This window comes from Cnephaeus nilssonii, assembly GCF_951640355.1.
Source record: "Cnephaeus nilssonii genome assembly, chromosome: 1".
NCBI lineage: Eukaryota > Metazoa > Chordata > Mammalia > Chiroptera > Vespertilionidae > Cnephaeus > Cnephaeus nilssonii.
The window spans coordinates 37,864,078-37,884,353 of NC_137072.1; the positions used below are offsets into that span (position 1 = coordinate 37,864,078).

The following is a 20,276-nucleotide window of genomic DNA, read 5'->3' on the forward strand; positions in this document are numbered from 1 at the left end:
TCCCTTCCCTCCGCAGGAGCCCACTTTCACGCCCTGCCAGATGAAGACACACTTCCTGCTTCCATTCCCCGTGAACTACGTCGGTGAATGTGTCAGAACTGCCCCCTACACGCACCCTGACCATGCCAGGTACAAACGAGGCGGGCAAGAAAACCACGACTCCAAGGAGTGGGGGCGGGAGGGTCGGCCATGGAGAGGAGAGTCAGGGAGGGAAATGAAACACACAGCTGCCTCTGGCTCCAGAAGTGCACAGAGAAAATGTGTCACATTGCTCAGCGTTTCTGTCAGTTCATTTCCGTATCTGTAGGAAATAGGCATGCTCTGTAGGCTAGGCTGTCAGGGTAGGAATGTGTATTTCTATGACTAGAAAGATGTAGTTAGACCATGAAAATGTTACAAGAGGTATCTATGGGTAGTGGGATTATTGATATCTTTTGCCTCTTTTTTGTATTTTCTAATTTTCCAACAGTGAATGTGTGTTCATTAGGTAACATAGAAGTAATAGAAGTTTCTAAAGAAAAACACGTGGAGGGTAAACCTCTGTGGGCAGCGTGGAGCCTGCCCCGTCTTTAGAAACATGCTTCTCCCTTCAGCTTCTCACCAGGCTGTGTCCCCTGCTGGGCCGAGTGCTCACACAGAGCAGGGCAGCCTGTACTCATGCAGGTGGCAGTCACACTGGGTGTGCCCCCCTGGGAAGGTGCTCTCCAGAACCATCCTTTTCCTTCCAGGGCATCAGCTGTTAGCATTCATAATGGAAGTTAGTGTGGACATAGAAAACGCACACTCCAACCAAGGGAAACCCTAGGGAAGACGCCGTGGAAAGTTAGTCAGGAGCCTTCCACGTGCACGTCGTGCACACACTGATGTGGGGTCCAAGTTGTGGCTGCAGCTTTCACATGCTCCCTGTGGGTGGGAAGAAGTTAAGAGGGAGCTAGAAGTGTAGGGGAAGGTGTGTCTACTGCTACCCGTTATTCAAGCCACTGCTTTTTGTCTTCACCTAATTATATACTTGATATTCTTTTACATTACTTCCTTGCCAGCTATGTTTTTAATTTGCATTCTTCAATCATTTATTTCAGTCTGAAGATCCTCGCACGTTTGATGACTGCAAAATTCTTGCACACAGAAATTCGAGAAAAAGGTGGTGCTTACGGTGGAGGCGCCAAACTCAGTCATAATGGAATATTCACCTTTTACTCGTATAGGTGAGCTTTTCTCTGACCATCTCGTACATGTGTACACAGTGTCATGTCACTGACAGTCACTGGCTCCAAGTCCTCAATATCATATCTCAGACAGTGGGGTGAACGTGAGAAACAATTGTTCCCACTTTCCCCACCTCTTCGGCGCTTAACCACACCCAGCACTGTCCTTTCGGTTTTAGGGACAGCAGGGAAGAACAGGAAACTTTGTGCCTTAAATGAATCCTGGCTTTTTCATGACAAGCATGTTTCAGTAGAAGGTGACCTGAGCAGTGTTCTGGCTGATGGAGTTGTAGAGGCTGGGCTCCTGGCTCCACTGACTGCTTTTGCCCTTTAACTCTCTCTGCCTGAAGACACGCATTCTAATATTCTAGGGAAAGGACACATTGTGCCCCTGAGGCACTTCTCTTTACCCCCGACTGCTACAACTTCTGAGCATTTCCTAGTGTCCGGGCTGGGAGCTGCAGGACAGAAACCACCACCTAAGGCCCCCGCGTCCCGGCCCCTGCGGTCCGTAGTATGAGCAAAGGCCTCTGCAGCCCTTTCCGCTGAGACGGTGCCGACGCTCCAGGATTGGCCCAGATACGGGTGATGATTCAACTATTCTGAGTGCGTCCTTTGGAAGCAGGGTTTTCATTTAACCTTTCTTAGCGTTTCTCCATGAGTCTCATTCAGTCCGTTTCCTCCCAAGGAAGTCGCAGTGGGTGCATTTAATAACCTGGTGTGAGGCTGGGTGAACAGACCCCGTCTTCAAGGGCAGGGAGAGGGTCAGATGGCCTGTGGCCAGGTTGAAATTTCCAGAGTGTTGATTTTTGAACTAAGCTTAAAGTAGAGCCGTTAACAGCTATAAAGTGTTGAAGCTGTGAAGTCAGCACGTGATTGTTGCTTATTTTTTTGTGGTAAACGTGAGTAACTAACTCTTCGGGTCTCCCAGGGATCCGCGTTCAACAGAAACACTCCAGTCTTTTGCGAAGGCTGTGGACTGGGCCAAGTCTGGGAAGTTCTCACAGCAGGACATTGACGAGGCCAAGCTCTCCGTGTTCTCTGCTGTGGACGCTCCTGTGGCTCCTTCGGACAAAGGTACGTGGAGTAGAAAACACAAGCACCTGGATGGAAGGTGCGACCAGACAACTCCAGGCTGAGTTCCCGAGATGTGTACCCACCTCACCTCACCTCCTGCCGCCGCCTCCTTTGTGATACACCTTGAGAGTGAGCATCTTGGTTTGCTGCTTGAAAGGGGCCACATTTCACCATCTCAGAGCTTCAGTGAGCTGCCAGTGCCCTGGGCAGTGCAACTCGAGTGGGGCAGGACCATCCTGACTTGGCCCTCACTCATCTCCATCCTCTTCCCCAAAGGGGCCTGGGTCAGGGTCAGCCCCCCGGGAGCAGGGTCTGTGGAACAGGGTCAGCCGCCGCGTGCTGTCCCCGCCAGCTTCCCCGGTCACCTGTGTTCCTTCAGGGCTGGACCACTTCCTGTACGGCCTCTCAGATGAGCTGAAGCAAGCACACAGGGAACAGCTCTTTGCCGTCCACCGCGAAGGTCTCATCGATGTGAGCAACAAGTGAGTACGGCCACGTGGCCTGAAGTGTGAACCTGAGGGCGCCTGATGTGGAAACAGTCTGACCCCCGCCCCCCGCCTGCCGTTTCCAGGTACCTCGGTGTCGGGAGGAGCACGCACGGGCTGGCTCTGCTGGGACCAGAGAACACGAAGATCGCCAAGGACCCGTCCTGGATCGTCAGATGACAAGGAGCTCCGTGCTCAGGACGCGGCTAACATGGCTCACCGGCCCCGGAGAAGTAAGCCGAGCCAAATATCTTCCTCATTTATCAATCTTAAAATTCTGCCAAAGGTATGGACTTGCCTGTCAAGTCAGCCCCACGCTCTTCTATCTTAAAGAAGGAAGTGGGTGATCATGAAGAAATGGAAATAATCATGTATTAAATGCCAGAGGTGCACAACTGTTGTAAGACTTTCTAATAATGATAGAACATTTATTTAAAATAAAAGGCAACTCTGACCTACCTGTGCTTTAGTTATTTTAAATGACATTTTGCTAAGTAGTTCTTAAGACCTTTAATTAAAAAATGAATGAGTGAAATGAATGTGGTTGGGGTTAATAAGCGTTAACTTGTTCCCATTTTGTCTTTACTGAAGGGCTCTGTCTCATATGTTGCTCACTTTACGTTTTTCAGACAGAAAGTAAACTTCTCATGTTATCCTCACGTCCTAAACACGGCCACCAGCAGAGCGCCTTCTGCGGTGCTCAGGTGTGCGCGTTCGCGCTCCACACACAGGAGTCAGTGGCCACTGCACCCAGCAGGGCTCTCAGCGCCCTTTCCAGCAGGCTCAGATGATCAGGAGCATTTTTAAGCAATCAAGTATTTTTTAGTTAAGGTTTATACAGTTAGTTAGACATACTGCTCTCACACACCTAGCAGACTACAGTATAGTGTAAACATAATGTTCATATGCACTGGGGAGCCCAACATTTGTGTGACTCGCTTTACTGGGACACTGGCTCTTTCGCGGTGGTCTTCCTGTATTTCTCATCATCCACCTTCTCTACTCTGCACGACTCCTTCCCCCACGGCTGGGGGACAGGCTGGTTCCTCTCACCCCAGACGAGAGCAGAGGCTGGAGAAAAGAGACAGTAGGTAACATGCCTCGCCTTCCTCAGTGCACAGCTAGGACTGAGGTTGAGTGTGGAAGCTCACCTTCTTCCCGACGCACGTGTTCCTATTGTTTTTAAAGGAGCCCCTGTGGCCGGAGTTGGTCACCTCACCTGGGGTCCTGGTCTGGGCCTTCTCTGCACACCTGCCAGGTCCCAGGTCTGTGTGTCACAGCATTGCCTTTCCCATTGTGACTGCTTCTGTGCAGCCTACTTCCCTGATCCCTATAGAATACATTGCTAGTACCTGCCCTCTCAACTGCCTGCAGACCTTCGGTAGCTGCCCCCAGATCCTGAGGTTTAATGCCTACTGAAAAAAATTAAAAGCACTTAGTACCGTGGTCTGAGTTTTAGCCAAATGTTTAATCCCATGGGAAATGCACATGGTAAAGCAGGAGACAGTATGTGACACAGCAGACAACTCACTGGAGGCTTAGGATCCAACGGGGGTGTGGAGGGTACAGGGCAGTGCTCTGTGATTGGGGATTAACGTCCACAGTACTCACATAAAGTGCTGATAAATAAGTGTTACAAAAATGGGCGGTAAACAGGAAGTCCGACGAATCGCTGGCGGGCGGTGGCGCCTAGATGGCTGCAGGCTCCTCGGGGCCAGAGTGAACGTGCTCCAACTGGCTCGAGTCCGAGACCTCAAAGCTGGCCTTGTACTTGGCCAGGATCTTCATGAGGGGCCGCAGCTTCAGCCACCACTGCTCTTTGGGAATTCGGTGCCTGCGGATGAGAGGTGGCAGGGGTGAGAACAGTGACTATGGCGGTGGCCTCCCTCTGTCCTTGACTCTTGTCCCCATTCCTTCTACCTGCACTAAGGTTTACTTACTCAAAGTCTGTCTCCTCCTTCAGCTCTGCCACAGGTCGGAAAAGGAGGTTTCTTTGGCATATTCCCAGCACGCAGATGGAATCATCGGTTACAAACTTTCTTCCTATAAAGGACAGAGAGTGACCTAAGAACGGCTGCTGGGTCGGGTGGAAAGGTCAGGTGAAATGGCCAGTGAAGCCAGCAAAGTGGCCAGAGAAGGTTTGCTGACGGGAGGGAGCAGAATCCTGTGAGGAGACTGAAGAATTGGGACTTCTCACATCCTCCCTGGGCAGAAGCCAGACTCCCTAGGGCTGTGACGAGGTGGGCGGAGAACACCCTGGGAGTCCCCGTCAAGGTTCAGGGAAAGAGGCAGAGATGATGGGCACCCTCGCTCCACATTAGCCCTGACAGGAGCTGTTAGCTGTGCTTGGCTGTGAGACACCCCATGGAGAGTAAGGTGGTACAGACACAGCTCACTAAGTACTGACCTGGGAAGATGGGCTTAAACTGCAGCAAGAGTTCAGGTACATGCTAGTAAGAAAGTACGCTCATGACTGCACATACAGTGAGCAGCTGGGAATTGGTGAGGTGAGCTTCCTTAGATGACCAGTGAAAAGAAGAAAATAAATCCAGATTTATTTTTATAGGATGAAATATAAAAGTAGAAGTTAATGTAAAAAACATTAGTAGAAAGAAACCAAAGCCAGTTCTTCGAAGACTAAAATTAGGTTGAAACTTTACATCGCTGTGTTTGCATAAGGCAAACACTGGAAATACACTTAAACACACAGACCTGGGAAGATTGGTCAAGAAAACGGAGGGGAGGGACATACAGGTACCAGCACAGTAACTAATCCTGCAGTGATGGGACCAGAAGGGCTGCCAGCATCAAAAACAAAAGAGGATATGATGAAAATCTTCATGGCAAAGTTTTTGAAAATTTAGATGAATTTGAAAAGTTCCTAGAAAACATAACTTAAAAAAGGGATGCAAGAAACAAACATGAAAAAAAGACCAACAAAAATGAGCAAACAAAAAAGAAACAAACAGAGATAGTTCTATAAACAGTAAAGAAATTGAGCAGGTCAGCTTCACCTACCCTACAGGAAAAGTGACAGAACCTTTGATGGAGGTGTCTGGAGTTTATTAACATCCAAAAATCAGAACATCTTACAAGTTATTTCTGAGAGAAACCCCCGACTTAGAAAGTTAGGACAAGCCTGACCTAGCACCTGACAGGGACAGGATGAGCAGGAAATGGCCGAAGCAAAAACCCAGACCAGCTGGGGTTGGGGAGGTTGTCCCCCAGGAAGGCAAAGTGGCCTTAACACTAGGAAATCCATTAAGACTTAAATGACCATCCCATGTGATGCAAAAAGTGTATAAGATCCTTTCATGATTGAAAAGTATGTAGTGAACAGAGTATCCAAGAGCAAGCAGTAAGTAGCAGAGAGAATGACTTCAGTTAAATGTTACTAAGAATTTGTAGTCCCAAAGTATTGAAGGCATTCCCTACTCAAAGTTGGACTAATAACACCTGGAAGGTTTGATCCGTGAACTCTGAAGGAAGCGACGGGCTGGTTCCCACAACCCGAGGTTCTGCTGAGGGGCGGGGAGGGTGAAGTATGGGAGAGGCACACACTTAGGTTGTTGTAGAAAACAGTCTAGATACCTCTGCTCCTTCCTTGCCTGCTCTAAACAGGAGTCATGAATGAATCAATGAGAAAACCTGAAAGTATCTTCAGGGCCAGTCCGAAGTGGTGCAGGTGGCAAAGACAGAAAACAAGGAGAGATCACATCTTGGGTCTCGCAGAGGAGCCCATATGTGAACAGCAATTTTGTGAAGAAGAGTGTCACTGAATGACCTGATGCCTCCCATCTCGAATCAGCAGGAATAAAGCATTTTGTACTAATTACATTGACACCTAATTATAACCTTGAAAGCCATAACTAGCAAGCGCAGAGTCTGGTAAGAGTAAAAGCGTCATGTCGTGCACAGCCCCAGCACAGGCCACCCCGCCGCTCGGCACCTTTTCCTTGTGCCTCCTTCAGTTTCCCGGTGATCCACTGCATGGCCCGGGCAGAGATCTTGGTTCCAAAGTTTCTGTCAAACGGGGAAGGCGCTCCTCCCTGTGGGTGGTTAGTTATATGTTAATTATACAACCGCACCTTCCCGGATAATTATTTTTAAAAATGAAGTGGAAATAAAATTACTATTTAACAAAAATCACATCACATTTGTAAATATGGGCTTTGAGGATCTGTTTTGTTTTGTTAAATGTTATCTCCTGGTGTATAGCTGGGACCAGACAAAAGCAAGCCCGTGACTGCTGCCCTCGAAGCTGAGCCTGTGAGGCAAGTGCCACAGTGCTTTCATCCCCTTCGGGTCGTCATCATCATTTTAAATATTCTATCAGGATTCCTTAACCTTATTTTGGGATGGGGAGGGGAGTCCCAGTTTCCTTTCACAAAATACACACCTGCCTAGCATTGCATCATAGATTCAGGAGATTCAGGGACCCTCTGAAGTGAGCAATGGGCCCAAAGTTAGAAGTTCCTAGGACACAGGAGGGGTTAGTGGTGATGGGACCAGGGCAGGCATGCGGTCAGGAGGCGGGGCCTGTGCTTCCAACCCACCCCTGCCTGTCATCTTACAGAGGGTGCCCCGGGTTCTTTCCACTTTGTTCTGATTCCGTGCAAATCTCAAGTATCACTTGTTTGATGCTCCTATTTGAATGCTTATTTTTGCCCAATATTAAAGGAGATACTTTGAATAAGTTTTTCCAATTAATTGGCATCATATGAAAGTTTACCTTTTCCTTAAAATGCCGATCTACCCGAATTTCACAACAGAATTCCTAAAGCTGGTGACATCCGGTATGACTTCTAACTGGGACTGGAACATAGTTCAGATGTTTTTAATCATCTTGGATTTTATTTATAAATGCACATCATTTCCCCACAATGGCTAAAATAAGGCATCCATCTAAAAGGAAGTCACATGACCAACAGCTTCCCTTTCTGTTTTGCGGGACCCGGGGGGCCACTCGTGAGGGATGGGGTGCTGGCCCTACCTGCTGCATGTGGCCCAGCACGTTCTTCCTGCAGTCGAACACCCCTCTGCCCTCCTCTGAGTAGAGCTGGTAGATGAAGTCTGTGGTATAGTTCTCATTGCAGCTTTCGTTTCTGAAACGGGAAGCACAGGGCTCAGGGCTGGGGCGCGTCTGCCCTGAGGGTGCTGAGAGAACATTAAGGCCACCTCAGTCCTGATCCTGTGAACAACTGCACACGTTTTCTTCTCTTTATAAATGTCAGAGGTGTAGTTTAAATAATTACAAAGCAAAAATGAATTTTTAAAGATTAGCCTCCACTCATTTGAGTACACGCAAGTTTTTCGCACAAGCCCAGCATCTCCGCTGCGTCCTCCCAGCAGGACCCAGGGTGGTGGTGGTGAAGCAGGGCTCCCCCCCCACCACCCCCATTTGAGATCACAAAGTGGGTGATTTCTGAGAAATCAGGTCTTAGACTAGAACTGACATCTGTTACCTGAGCACGAGGCCCCTCTGAATGCTGGTCTTCATCTTCTCTGTCAGGTGCTCCACATTGGTCTAGGAAAGAGTGCTCCATTAGTCACATGGGAAACCTACTAAGCACCTACTGTGTGCCAGGCACTGTGCGACCCTAACTGCTGAACGTAGCAGCTGCTCTGAGCTGACATTTTGGTGGCGAGGACAACAGAAAATACATCAGGTAGTGACAAGCCCTGTGGTGAAGATTACAGACAAGGTCATGTTACGGGCATATGTAGGGGGTGGCGCTCAGCTTCCATGGGAAACACTTGCTAAAATAGGTTTCCATCCTAGAACCTTAATCCGTATATTCTGTGTCCTTGCCTAAGTGTATAAATTTATTTTATTGCTGCTTACCTATTTTCATGACAACATTTTTTATCTCGGAGGAAAATATCTGTCACCTCACTTTATATAGAATCGCATACATACGATTGCCTAGCGATCATTTCCAGGCCAAGAGAAATTTTTCTAGACTCAAATCCCATTAATCATTACATTTGTTAGCACCTACTACGTGCTGAGAGCGATGGCATGGGATGGTGAGACACTATCTTTAGGCAGGTGTGTGAAGTATAAATGTTTAATTCAATGTTGAAGAGAAATTCATAGGTCAAGATAAAAAGCAATCACAGATAACTAAAAACATCAAGTACCTCTCTATTTGATTTCTTTGGTACAGAAATAACAAAATTATAGCTTTTACGAAGTTGTTTTATTTGTGCTTTTGTGTATTTCAGCTGTGTTTACTGGCTAATGCCTGTCCTGAACTGGCTGACCTCCAACCCATGCCTGGGCTGAGCCACCAAACTAACTTGTGCTTGCCCCACTAGCCTCCACGGAAAGCTGGGAGCCCTGGGAGCCCTTATCCGTTTAGAATAGCCATCGTGATGGCTATTTAAAAGCAGCAGCGACACCCGAGTGAACCCTCATGTCAGCCCTACTAGGACTGTGGGGTGCTGATGGCATGTCAGTGTGGGTCCCTCGACTCCAGCATTGGTCCTACTCTGGCAGGGGTGCTGGGTGAGCAGGCTGCCCTGTGTATATATGAGAAATCTCTAATATGAGCCTAAAACTGCTCTAAAATAAAATCTGTTAATGAAAAAAAAAAGAAAAACAAGGAAGTGAGCTGCAGGGAAGGGCAGGAGGTAAGCCTGGTTCCCACTTTGTTTATAGTGGGCAGTGCCCACCAAGTGCATTAAGCCCACTGCTGTATCCCACACAGGGCGGGGGGTGCCACGCGTTCCCTCGTTGAATCCCACATTCACAGTGGACAGAGCTGCTTGTCCTGGTGGCCGCTGTGCTCCAGGAACGGAGGTTAACCCCTGCGACCTTCCCACACGCGGACCGAAGGCACTGGAAGCCTCGGGAGCTCGGTGCTCATCCTGGGAAGCCCTGGTCAAATGGCTGGTGACCCACTACAGAAACAGTGACTGCTCAGCGGAGGAAACTGTAATCCTGGGTGAGTGGAAGCTGCCTGACCCAGCAGCTCACGCTGTCACCGCACATGGGGCTCTAGCACAGAGTCAGTGCATCTGCACACAACCTGGATTCGGGGGAGGGTCGCTGGAAGTGCCTATGACCTGGTGTATCGCACCATCTAAACAACAGGGTTGGGGCATGGCTCAGTGGTTGAGCACCGATCTACGAACCAGGAGGTCACGATTTGATTCCCAGTCAGGGCACATGCCTAGGTTGCGGGCTTGATACCCAGTGTGGGGTGTGCAGGAGGCAGCCGATCAATGATTCTCTTTCATTATTTATGTTTCTATCTCTCTCCCTTCCTCTCTGAAATCAATAAAAATAAATAAATAAATAAATAAATAAATAAATAAATAAATAAATAAATAAATAAAAATAAAAACAACAACAACAAAGGCAGCACTGAAGGACTTGGAGACAAGCACACTACATACCTGCAGGTCTCGGATGTCAAAGGGCTCCTCAAAGATGTAGGCGGCGTCAGCCCCGGCTGACAGGGCCCCCATGTTAGCCAGGTAGCCGCAGTAGCCGCCCATGGTCTCAATGATGAACACGCGGCGCTTAGTCCCGCTGGCGGACTGCTTGATGCGGTCGCACGTCTGGACACAGAGAAGGACGGGTTATTTCAACACGTAGCCAGCCGGTACTGGGACGGGAGCAGCCAAGAGCCCGGCAGGTCCTGAGTGTCTACCACGTAGGGGCAGAGATGGCTGGCCTCGGTCTTGACCTTAGTCACTAGGAAGTTCTATTTGGTTTTCTTCTAAAAGGCTCCCAAGCCTGGCTGGTGTGGTTCAGTCTTTGAGGTCAACCCATGAAGTAAAAGGTTGCTGGTTCAATTCCCAGTCAGGGCACATGCCCAGATTGTGGGCTTGATCCCCAGTAGGGGACGTGCAGGAGGCAGCTATTGATGATGTTTCTCTCCCATCAATATTTCTCTCTTTGTCCCTCTCTCTTCCTCTCTCTTTAAAAATCAATAAAAAATTAAAATAAATAAATACAAGGCCCCCATTACCTTTGGGTTTGATCACGCTCAACCTACGCCAGGGCACCTCTACTGAGGTGGACAGTGGCTCCTAGACAAAAGGCCCCATGAATCTTCCAGACGCATGGGATGGCAGGTCTCCTAAGGAAATGTCAGCCATCACCTCTTCAGCAGGTGAGATATCCACACGCTGCCGCCAGGCTGCTGTCCTCTCTTCTCAACCCACCAAGCCTCTGACCAGTTCTGTCTATGAAACGCTCTGATGCGACCCTTGCCTTCCTCAGCATTGAGTAACATCTCCTCCTTCCTCGAGTATTTCACAGCCTTCCTACGGACCCCCCGGGGCAGCCCACTCCAGCTCTGTCCTGCTCTGAGGCCCTCACACACACACTGCCCGTGGTGGGCTGGATAATGGCCCCCAGAGGTACGCAGAGGGAGGGCTGACCAGGGACAGGTCACGTCACACTAAAGCAAGATGTGGCCTGCAGGCCTCGCAAATGAGAAGGGATCACAGGCCAAGCATGCAACAAGCGGCAGCTCTAGGAGCCAGAAGAGCAGAACAGGTTCTCCCAGAGCCGATGGAGGGTGCACGCCTGCCAACACCTTGGCCTCGGCCCAGTGAAATCATCTCGGTCATCTGGCAGCTAAGGAGCCAGCGTCGGCCCCTTCCTGCCTCGTCAACGTGACCCAGACGTGAGTGTCATTCCCTCAGGAAAACCTCCTGACCGCCAGGACGAGACAGCTCCCATGCAGGGCTCCCCTGACACTCATGCCTTTCTTCACAAAAACCACCTCAGCCCACCTTCCTGCAACCTTCTGTGTAATTATTTGACCTGGGGTGTCGCCCTCACTGGTCACAGGCTGAGCTCACATGTAGCCATGCCTGGGACACAATTAGGGCTCAATCAACATTTGGCAGTGATTGGAATAAAAGCATCCCACCCATCCATCAGCCAGCGAAGGCTGTGGCACGGACTCCTGGGACTAAACCATCCTGCATCTCCAGGGAAATCACAAGGGGGCTGGGGAGTGGTGGGCCCGAGACCAGGGGTCACAAATCTTTGGGGGCAAGAGGAGGAGGTTTGTACACATAAGTGTATCGATTCGGAAATTTTCACGTAAGTGCTTTGCATCACCTATGAGAGCATTCTGATTTCCACACACGGGGCCAATTGGCTGTCACACTCCTAACGAGGCTGTCAATTTCTTGGGTGGAACCTCACCTTCCCCTAATAATTAATCACAATAATTAATTATTCCAGATGCAGCACATGCTTTGTAGTCTCTAGGAGCTGCGAGGGGAGGAGGAGATAGCACCAATGAGGGCAATTCTTGTCTGACGCAGGCGGGGGATGGACCAGACAGGCCCCCGGAGGCCCGACTGCTGCCGGGCCGGGGCGGGCCCGAGGGTGCTCGCGCGGTGCTTGCCTGGCTCTGATGCAGCACCCAGCACTTACACTGCCCTGCACAGTCTGTCTCAGAAGAATTCTGGGGGCTGGGGTGGAACAGGGCTGCACACATGGGCGGATGCCTGGGTCCCCCTGAGCTGCAGAGTCGCAGGGTCCCCCCGGCAGGCCTCCTGAGGCGGAGATCCTTGTCCCCAATGCGGAGAGCAGGTTACAGCCACTGATTGGCAGAAGAACGTGCCCACAAAGCAGCTCCCCTGTGAGGCCAGTAGGAACATGTGCATCTCGGCACCAACCCCGCAAAGGTCAGGAGCACTAGTGGCCCCGGCCGTGAGCCAAGACCCCGCTCTCTGTGAGCCGCAGGTGTCAGCAGTGGCCGCTGGCCGGCACCCTCCGCCGCGGCTTGCAGCTTAGGCACGTCGTTCCTAACTCCTCCCTCTGCATCGCCTTGGTTGTGTCTGAGGGTCCAAATTCCTTTCTTCTAAAAATAGTAAGGTATTCCAGCCCGTCTCGTTCAGTTACTAAAAGCAGTCCTGACAAGCGAGGGGGTGGCACGTGGTGGGGAGGGGCAGGCTCTGGGTGAGAGGATGCCCCACCAGCCCCTCCAGCCTCTGGTGAACCTTGACCCCCTCCAGTGGCTGACAGACGATTCTCCCAGAGAAATCTTTGGGTCCTGTCCCACTGGAGGAAAAACCCCACGTGACAGTTCCAATGCCGCTAACGTTGTGCCACACTGGAGTTATAAAAATGCAAGTCGAATGTGAAAGGATAAAGTGGCACTTGGAATGGTGCAAGATAGAAAAGACTCTGTGGATTTGTGGATTTGTCAGTCCTGTCCCGTGGCTAGGAGGTGGCCTCCCATGACTTGGGCTCCCAGGAGGAGGAGCGTAGGCTGGACTTGGAGTCCAGACCAGGCTGGCCAGGGCCAGGAGGGTTCCCCCCGCAAAGCGCAGGGCAGTGGCGAAGCTGGGTGACATGCAGGTGCAGCCGAGGGCAGAAGTGGGACGGCAGCGGGAGATGACGACGGTGCCCGCAGAGGCGTGAAGGGGTACCTGCAGCCACCAGCACCCAGTGGCCGGTGACTGCTCTAAGGGTCTGTCTATGATGGAATTTTACCTGAAAGCAGGAACTGCAAGGCCCACGGGAGCCTCCGGCTTGGGATCGAGGCCATCCCCCCTGCTGGAGGCTGAGGGCAAGCCCACCTCCTGCCACAGCTTTGTGAGAAAATGAGCAAGAAGCTCAGACGTGCCCATCGGTTGGAGAGCAAGAAACTCCGGCGAGTGGGCCTAACGCCAGCCCTTCTGTCCTCTCCCCGCATCCCCATTCAGCCTCGGAGGGGCTGTGCCACTCTGAGCGGGGCCCTGAAGCAGAGTCAGGGCTTTCACGAGACGTGACGGTCTGAAGGAGGTGTCGGTGGCCGCTTTCCTCTCCCTGTGGGGGGAGGACCACGCCCACAGCAGAGGCCTTGTGCCCACTCACCAGCACGCACGTCTGACAATGACCAGAGCCTGACACTGAGTGGGCACCGGGCGGGTTGGAGCTCGGGAAGGGGCATCATTCCAGTGATGGAGCAGGGGTGCCAGAGCATCTACGGAGATGAAGGTGGGCGCTCCGGGATGGAGAAGCTGGGAAAACCGCCCGTCATTGTCATGGAAAGTGTGACAGAACCTCCCACTACTGGAACAAAAGGGAGTGGTAATAAATGTGGCCCCTTCATTCTGGAGGGCTGGCCAGGTTTCCCGTCTCAGTTTCCACTTGGGTTCATCCCGGCGGGCCAACAGCCCCTTGTGTGGTCTCTATTTACCCCCCTAGTGCGACCAGTGCGCACGGCAGGAACGCCACATGGGAGGCAGGCGGGGATCCTGCTGTCCCGTGGTTCTCTGAAACGAGTCAGGTTCAAGGGCGCCTGTGGCCTGGGAGTGAGTGGATGGTGGGCCTGCGGCAGGTTAGTCCAGGGAGCCGAGAGGGAGGCGAGGGGGTCACTCACCTGCCTGACAGCTCCTCTGTCACACCCCTCCTCCCTGTCTTGCCTCAGGGTCCGAGGGGAGACATGACAATAGCATGGAGTGACCCGGACACTGGCGCTGTCTACTCCGAGAAAAGAGACCGGATGGATTTATAGGGAAACAAGCCTGGTTTCCAACCTCTTCCCTCACAATCCCGGGCTGTCAGCAGGGCTGTGACTGTGGCTGCCTTCGCGGCCTACGTGGCTGCACGGAGCCCAGCACACGGCACTGTGTTGTGGCTGAACAGTGTCTGGCTCTGGGGGTGGACAGCACCCCTTGGAAAGCCCGAAGCCACAGCACGGGGACTCCAAATGCCTGCCCTGGCCCGGACACCGACCCCTTTCTGACGGGCAAGTGCGCTGAGAGCAGGTTCCCGCGACGCACCTGTGAGCTGAGCTAAGCGCTGGCAGAGGGAACGGCCGTGAGGACGATGACGCAATATCCAGAGACGCAACTGCCGATAACCTGAGCCCCTCGTGGCTGTCTCACTTGAGCACCTTTGGCATTCTGGGCCTGAATCCAAACCTCCTGAGGATTCAACCTCCTTTTGGCTTTAACAAACAGAACGCGGGAAGAAACGGCAGTTTCTACACACTGTGCCATACCTTGGTCCATGCAGCCCCAGGGTACCCTGAGCGGGCCCACGAGGGGTCGTCCTGACTTCCCATCGTCCCAGATCACCAACCACAACCAGAACCGTGGCACCACCGAGACCACCTGGCTCACCTGGCAAAGGCGCCCTGGCCCGTCACCAAGGCCGGGGGTCGAGCCTACAACCTAGATCTGTGCCCGTGATTAGAACTGATACCGACACCCTTCAGTCCATGGACTGACACTCTATCCTCTGAGCCAAACCAGCTATAGCTGGTTTCCACATTTTCAACAACATACATGTAAGTATTACTTCATAATCTGGCGGCGGGGGGCGGGGGAGGATTCTTTGTAGCAGAGGAGCCTAGAATTACAAAGCCGGAGAGTCCTGTGTGGGTGCCTAAAGTGGGTATCAAATACCACAAGGAACAGAGGCCAGCCTTGGCAGGACCCGCAGAGATGCTGGTCAAACCCTGCCCACCCCCACACCCCACCCCACCACCCCCGACCACCAGGGTTCTGATTAGGTAACAGGAAAAATTCATTCCAGTTGCTTCAGCTACAAGCTCAGCATAATCAGATTCAAAATCCAGCAAAGGCAGGGAAAAGAGCGCTACAAGCGAAGGTGGAGTTCACGTGGGGACAGACAGGACCTGCGATTCGCAGCTGGGGGGTCCGTGAGGGGAGGACTAGTCGGAGCAGGGGAAGCAGCAGGGAGTCACAGGCAGCAGGAGCAGGGCCAGCAAGCGGTCAGGGGTGCGCACGGCGTGGGCCTCCAGCACGGGGACGCAGCGACACTGGGCGGGCTTTTTAGTAAAAAGATCGCAGAAAGTTTAGGAAGCTCTCAGAAAAGCAACAGACAAGCAGTAAGCATTACTTACCAGTGAATTTTATTTTAAAAACATTTCTTTTTATTTACCAGCACTAGAAACAACACGGATGCCATGGGTTTAAGGGGGGAGAATCTTAGAAAATCATTCATAAGACCTAGGTCTCAGAAGGAAAACTAAACTTCAGAATTTACTGAAAAAAATGTAGGCACTGAATTTAAAAAAAAAAAAAAAGCTTTCTATGTTAGATGCTGATCTGCAAACTCACATGGTATTTCACCAAGTGTGACTTGCAAATACAATAATAAGGATACATTTCTACGTTATTGCCATTTAACAAACCAACAAAACAACAACAACAAAAAACAACGCCTTAAATAGTACCAATATTCTATAGATGTAATTTAACATCCCCAATCTACTATGCGGAGAGCGATGCTGATGGGCTCAGGTAAAAGAATAATGAACACCAAAGAGGGGTTCAGGTCGATGGATAAAATTACAAAATATTTCGCTCAGGTTCTGTCCCCACGCAGCCTGCTATTCAGTCGGACCCAGACTCGTCACAGCAAGGTGACAGAGGCTAGAATTAAACTGCAGCCAGAAAGCCCCACAAAACTAATTTGAACGATCGTCCAAATCACCAAGCACTGCAGCCGAGTGTGGAGCTGCCATGCTCTGTGGCGCAGGGACACCGTGCCGGCGCAGCACAGGAAAGACGTGGTACAGACCTTTGGGAGCTGGATCAGAGAGGGTCAGATTTTAAAAAAATACTTTTCTGGAAACAAACCAACGCCCCCGACCCGGCCCGTGTCTCTAGTGCACTGGTAGATAAAAACGGGCCAGGCGCCCTCGGTCAGTGCCCTCGGCGAGGGCCCGCGGCACCTGCTTTGCTGCTGCACAGACTTACGTCAGTGATGGTGTTCAGAGCGGTGTCGGCACCGATGCTGAAATCGGACCCCGGCACGTTGTTGGACACGGTGGCGGGAACCATGATCATGGGGACACAGAACTCCTCGTGCTTCCCCCGGGCGGCTGACAGCTCCAGCAGCCCCAGGTAGCCCTGTGGGACAAGCGTGTGCAGTTGGGGGGCGGGCAGAAGTGGGGCATCGATAAGACCACTAGGAAGTCAATGTGGGAACACCTGAAGGTCACGACAGGGACAAGCAGTTCTTTAAGCACAAAGGGGCCCAGGGGGCCTCGTCATGTAGACGTAAGACCAAGTCTCCCATTGGCAAGTGTCTCAGTAGTTGAGACTCTTGAATTTTCTTGAAAGGAAACCATAAGGTTATCACGGGACTGATCTTGGTTAAATAGAAAAAAAAAAAATGCGTACCGGCATGGCTCAGTGGTTGAGCATCAACCTATGAACCAGGAGGTCACCGTTCAATTCCCAGTCAGGGCACATGCCTGGGCTGGGGGCTCGACTCCCAGGGTGGGGTGTGCAGGAGGCAGCTGATCAATGATTCTTTCTCATCATTGATGTTTCTCTCTCTCTCTCCCTCCCCCTCTCCCTTCCTCTCTGAAATCAATAAAAATATTTTTTTTAAAAAAGAAAAAAATTAAGGCCTACAGCCCAATATGGGATAAAACAAACGAGCTGGCCACATAACCCCCTTCCTCTCTGAATGGCCATGAACTGCAGCCTCAGGGGAGAGACTCATTCCTGTCGTCCTGGAAGATACCAGAACTCACAGGACAGATGGGCCCATCCAGGACTCGGGGTCACCTCCCGCTGGGTGAGTCCCACCCCCTGCTACGCGCTGCCTCACCCGTTGTCCAGTGGCAGTTGGGCCTGGGGTGCTATGCCCGCAGTTGGTGGGGAACTTGGTGGAGCCGGCAAGGGCCACCACTGAAGCCTACGGTGTGGAAGAGCCAACCGGGAACGGAGCTGGTGACGTACCTCGAACCCACCGACGATGAGCAGCGCGTTGATGCTGTGCGTGCGCATCTGTGCAGCAATGTCTTCCAAGTACTTTCCGGGGAGGATCCTGAAAATAGTTCCGGAGAGATGAGGCCAGACAGGCTCACAGGGTGGACCAAGCACCGCCAGCTCCCTGACGGCCGCCTGCCCCGGCTCCGTGTGGTGCTGGGGCAGCTGCAGAGGGAGGCCGGCTCCCCCCTCCCTGTGGCTCCCTCCTCCCTGTGGCTCCCTCCTCCCTGTGGCTCCCTCCTCCCTGTGGTGGGGGGCAGCGCGTGGGGGAACAGCCCACTGCAGGGATGGTCAGGGAGCCAGTCCCTAAGAAGTGTATTTTCAAAAGAAAACAGGGAGAAGCTTCCCAGCTGTCCAGTAGCTTCACCTCAACAGAATTATGCAGCCTCATTAGAAAAAACACACCCCAATAACTTGCAAATATTCACAACAAATATCATTTAAAGGGAAACTTCCAGTTTTATACTTTATCCAACCTCATCTCCTTTAAAGTCACATCCACTCATATTTGTTCTCCCGTTTCACACACAGCCGCCAAGTCAGACAAGTGATAGACTCTTCCCAAGGGCCCCCCCAACACCGGCCCAGCCGTTCCATTTTGCAGCCTGGAGGACACTGTGCCGGTGCTGTTTGTAGACTTAATAGGAAGCCGCAGGGCAAACATATCCAGGCCTGGGCAGTCAGGGCACCCAGCAGGCGTGTGTCACGGTAAGGGTCCCCCAGCGTCTAAGATAAAGCTCTTGAAGCATCGTCAGGAGGGGTTGCCAGCTCACCCAGAACTTTGCCAGGACCGCACATAAAGCAAACGGTGTCTGATTAAAATGCATATTCTACCACCAGCTACGGTGAGAAACGGAGGCTTACTGATTCAGAAACATGTTGGGACTGGCCTCCAGGGTGGATGCACTCAGCTCTGTGCGCAGGCACTAAGCCACTGTCCACCTGCTCTGACCCTGGTCTACACACACGGTCCCTGCAGCTCAGTGATGTCCCTCATCATCATCACCTCCACTGAGGCGGATTCCTGCCCGCCACCTGCTTCCTCTCCCCAGGGCCCAGGAGAGATTTGGGAGCACAAGGTCTCTTCTCGAGGGCAGGTCTCAACGGCTGGGGCCTGCTGGGCGGGGCCAGGATGCGGAGCCTTCCCAGCACGGGCCCCAGTTCCTTCTCTAGAATGGGGCCCTTTCTTCCTCCTAAAAGCAGGTCCAAATCAAGGAGGAAAATTACCGTTTTGTCCCAAGAATGGAGCCACCTTGTCCGGTCCAGCCTCCAACATCCGACCAACCGATTTCTTTGATCTAAGATGCAAATGGAATGAGACGGCTCAAGTGAGAAAGGAAGGAGATTAGAAGTTTTACAAACAGCTCAGAGGGCGGCACCTCAGGCGAGCTGCCTGTCTGTAGGCGTCCATCATGATGCCGAGGGAGCCACAGCCATTGACTACGGCAGCCCTCCTACCCACGGGACATCCCCACAGCTTAGTTTCCATCAATTGAATAGATTGACACTCTAGTTGGCCAAATTCTACCACTGGGAATTAAAGGAAAATTAACAATATTGTTTTTTTTAATTGACATAAATTAAAAAAAAACAACCGCTTTAATGAAAAATTTTTTTTAAAAAAAGGAAGGATAGATGATGCCAGCTGGGTGTGTGCACCCTCCCTCTGCACACCCAACTCCTGGTGTCTCTCCTCTCTCCTCTCAACAGCAAAGCCCTTCCTTTCACACCTTCTCTATGCCATTACTTTAAGTCCCACCTGTATTCTGGTGTCCCCCAAACACGCATCTTTAGCCCGAGCCTCTTGAAGACCCAGACCATGACCTCTGCCTGCTCACTGGCCACCTCCCAGGGGTGCCCACCAGACACACACTGAACATCTTGGCACCTCAGCCCCTCTTACATTTCCTTGCGTCCATCAGCTGCAACTCAGGCCAGAAACAGGCTCATTCTCGCCTCCTTTTTCACCCCTGTGCATATTTAGGGACCAAATCCTACTGGCTCTGCCTTCAAAATCCACCCAAGACCCTAGAAGACGTCTCATCGACACCACTGTGGCCGGTCTGGACCACGCCCCCCACACTCCTGCCTGGGTTACTGCGGAAGCCTCCCAACTATTCTCCTGGTTCCCCCTTCTGCCCCTCACAGTCTGTATGTGCCAGGCCCCTGCTCAAAACCTGTCTCCTCAGAATAAAAGCCAAACTCTTTACAATTCCTACGAAAGGACCTGGCCTGTCTCCTCCCCACCCCACCCCACCCCAACCCGCCCTCCTGCTGCATCCCACTAGCCCCTCCCACCTCTGAGCCCCTCAGGCCACTGCACTGTGCTGCCTGCCTGGGACAGCACCTGCTCAGCCCTTCACCTGAGACTGAGGCCCCGCCCAGCCGCAGACCCGCCCACCCCAGTTCCAGGGCTCACCCAGCCCCTCTGTGTTGCCCCTCTAGCAAGGTCACTTCCTCACCTGCTCCCACCTGCTCCGCACTTACAGTCTACGTTCACCTCCCTTCACCTCCCTCCCTAAGATGAAAGCTCCATGGAAGCAGTGGCTTTGTCTGCTTTCTTCACAAATTTAATTCCGCAGCATGAGAACTCAGTAAATAGTCGCCAAGTGACCAGGCGAACTAACCCTGTGGACAGGACGCACCTAGTGGAGAGTGCAACCGTGGTCAAGTTACTGCCTTTGTCCAGTTTTCTCACACGGAAAACGGGGACAATGTCTCAGGTTTACTGTGAGACCTACGCCGGCGAGCACGTGTCAGTCTCATGGGAGCAGAAAGGCCCTTCCTTAGG

General features: G+C 51.9%; 2 protein-coding genes across 2 annotated transcripts in view; one reads left to right on the forward strand and one right to left on the reverse strand.

Moving 5' to 3' along the window:
• Window positions 1-4,066, forward strand: part of PITRM1 (pitrilysin metallopeptidase 1) — a 37,952-nt gene extending 33,886 nt beyond the window's left edge. Inside the window, exons 22-26 of the mRNA XM_079766317.1 lie at window positions 17-129; window positions 1,080-1,205; window positions 2,137-2,282; window positions 2,662-2,764; window positions 2,854-4,066. Coding sequence (XP_079622443.1) covers window positions 17-129; window positions 1,080-1,205; window positions 2,137-2,282; window positions 2,662-2,764; window positions 2,854-2,947 — 582 coding nt within the window. The 3' untranslated portion in view covers window positions 2,948-4,066. The remainder of the gene's footprint in view (window positions 1-16; window positions 130-1,079; window positions 1,206-2,136; window positions 2,283-2,661; window positions 2,765-2,853) is intronic.
• Window positions 4,067-4,216: 150 nt separating this feature from the next.
• The window catches only part of PFKP (phosphofructokinase, platelet), a 61,871-nt gene continuing 45,811 nt past the window's right edge, over window positions 4,217-20,276 (reverse strand). Inside the window, exons 14-22 of the mRNA XM_079766323.1 lie at window positions 18,713-18,783; window positions 17,456-17,543; window positions 16,463-16,615; window positions 10,172-10,336; window positions 8,233-8,294; window positions 7,761-7,872; window positions 6,717-6,816; window positions 4,708-4,810; window positions 4,217-4,601 (exon numbers count right to left, since the gene is read on the reverse strand). Of these exons, the coding sequence (XP_079622449.1) occupies window positions 4,457-4,601; window positions 4,708-4,810; window positions 6,717-6,816; window positions 7,761-7,872; window positions 8,233-8,294; window positions 10,172-10,336; window positions 16,463-16,615; window positions 17,456-17,543; window positions 18,713-18,783 (999 nt within the window). The 3' untranslated portion in view covers window positions 4,217-4,456. The remainder of the gene's footprint in view (window positions 4,602-4,707; window positions 4,811-6,716; window positions 6,817-7,760; window positions 7,873-8,232; window positions 8,295-10,171; window positions 10,337-16,462; window positions 16,616-17,455; window positions 17,544-18,712; window positions 18,784-20,276) is intronic.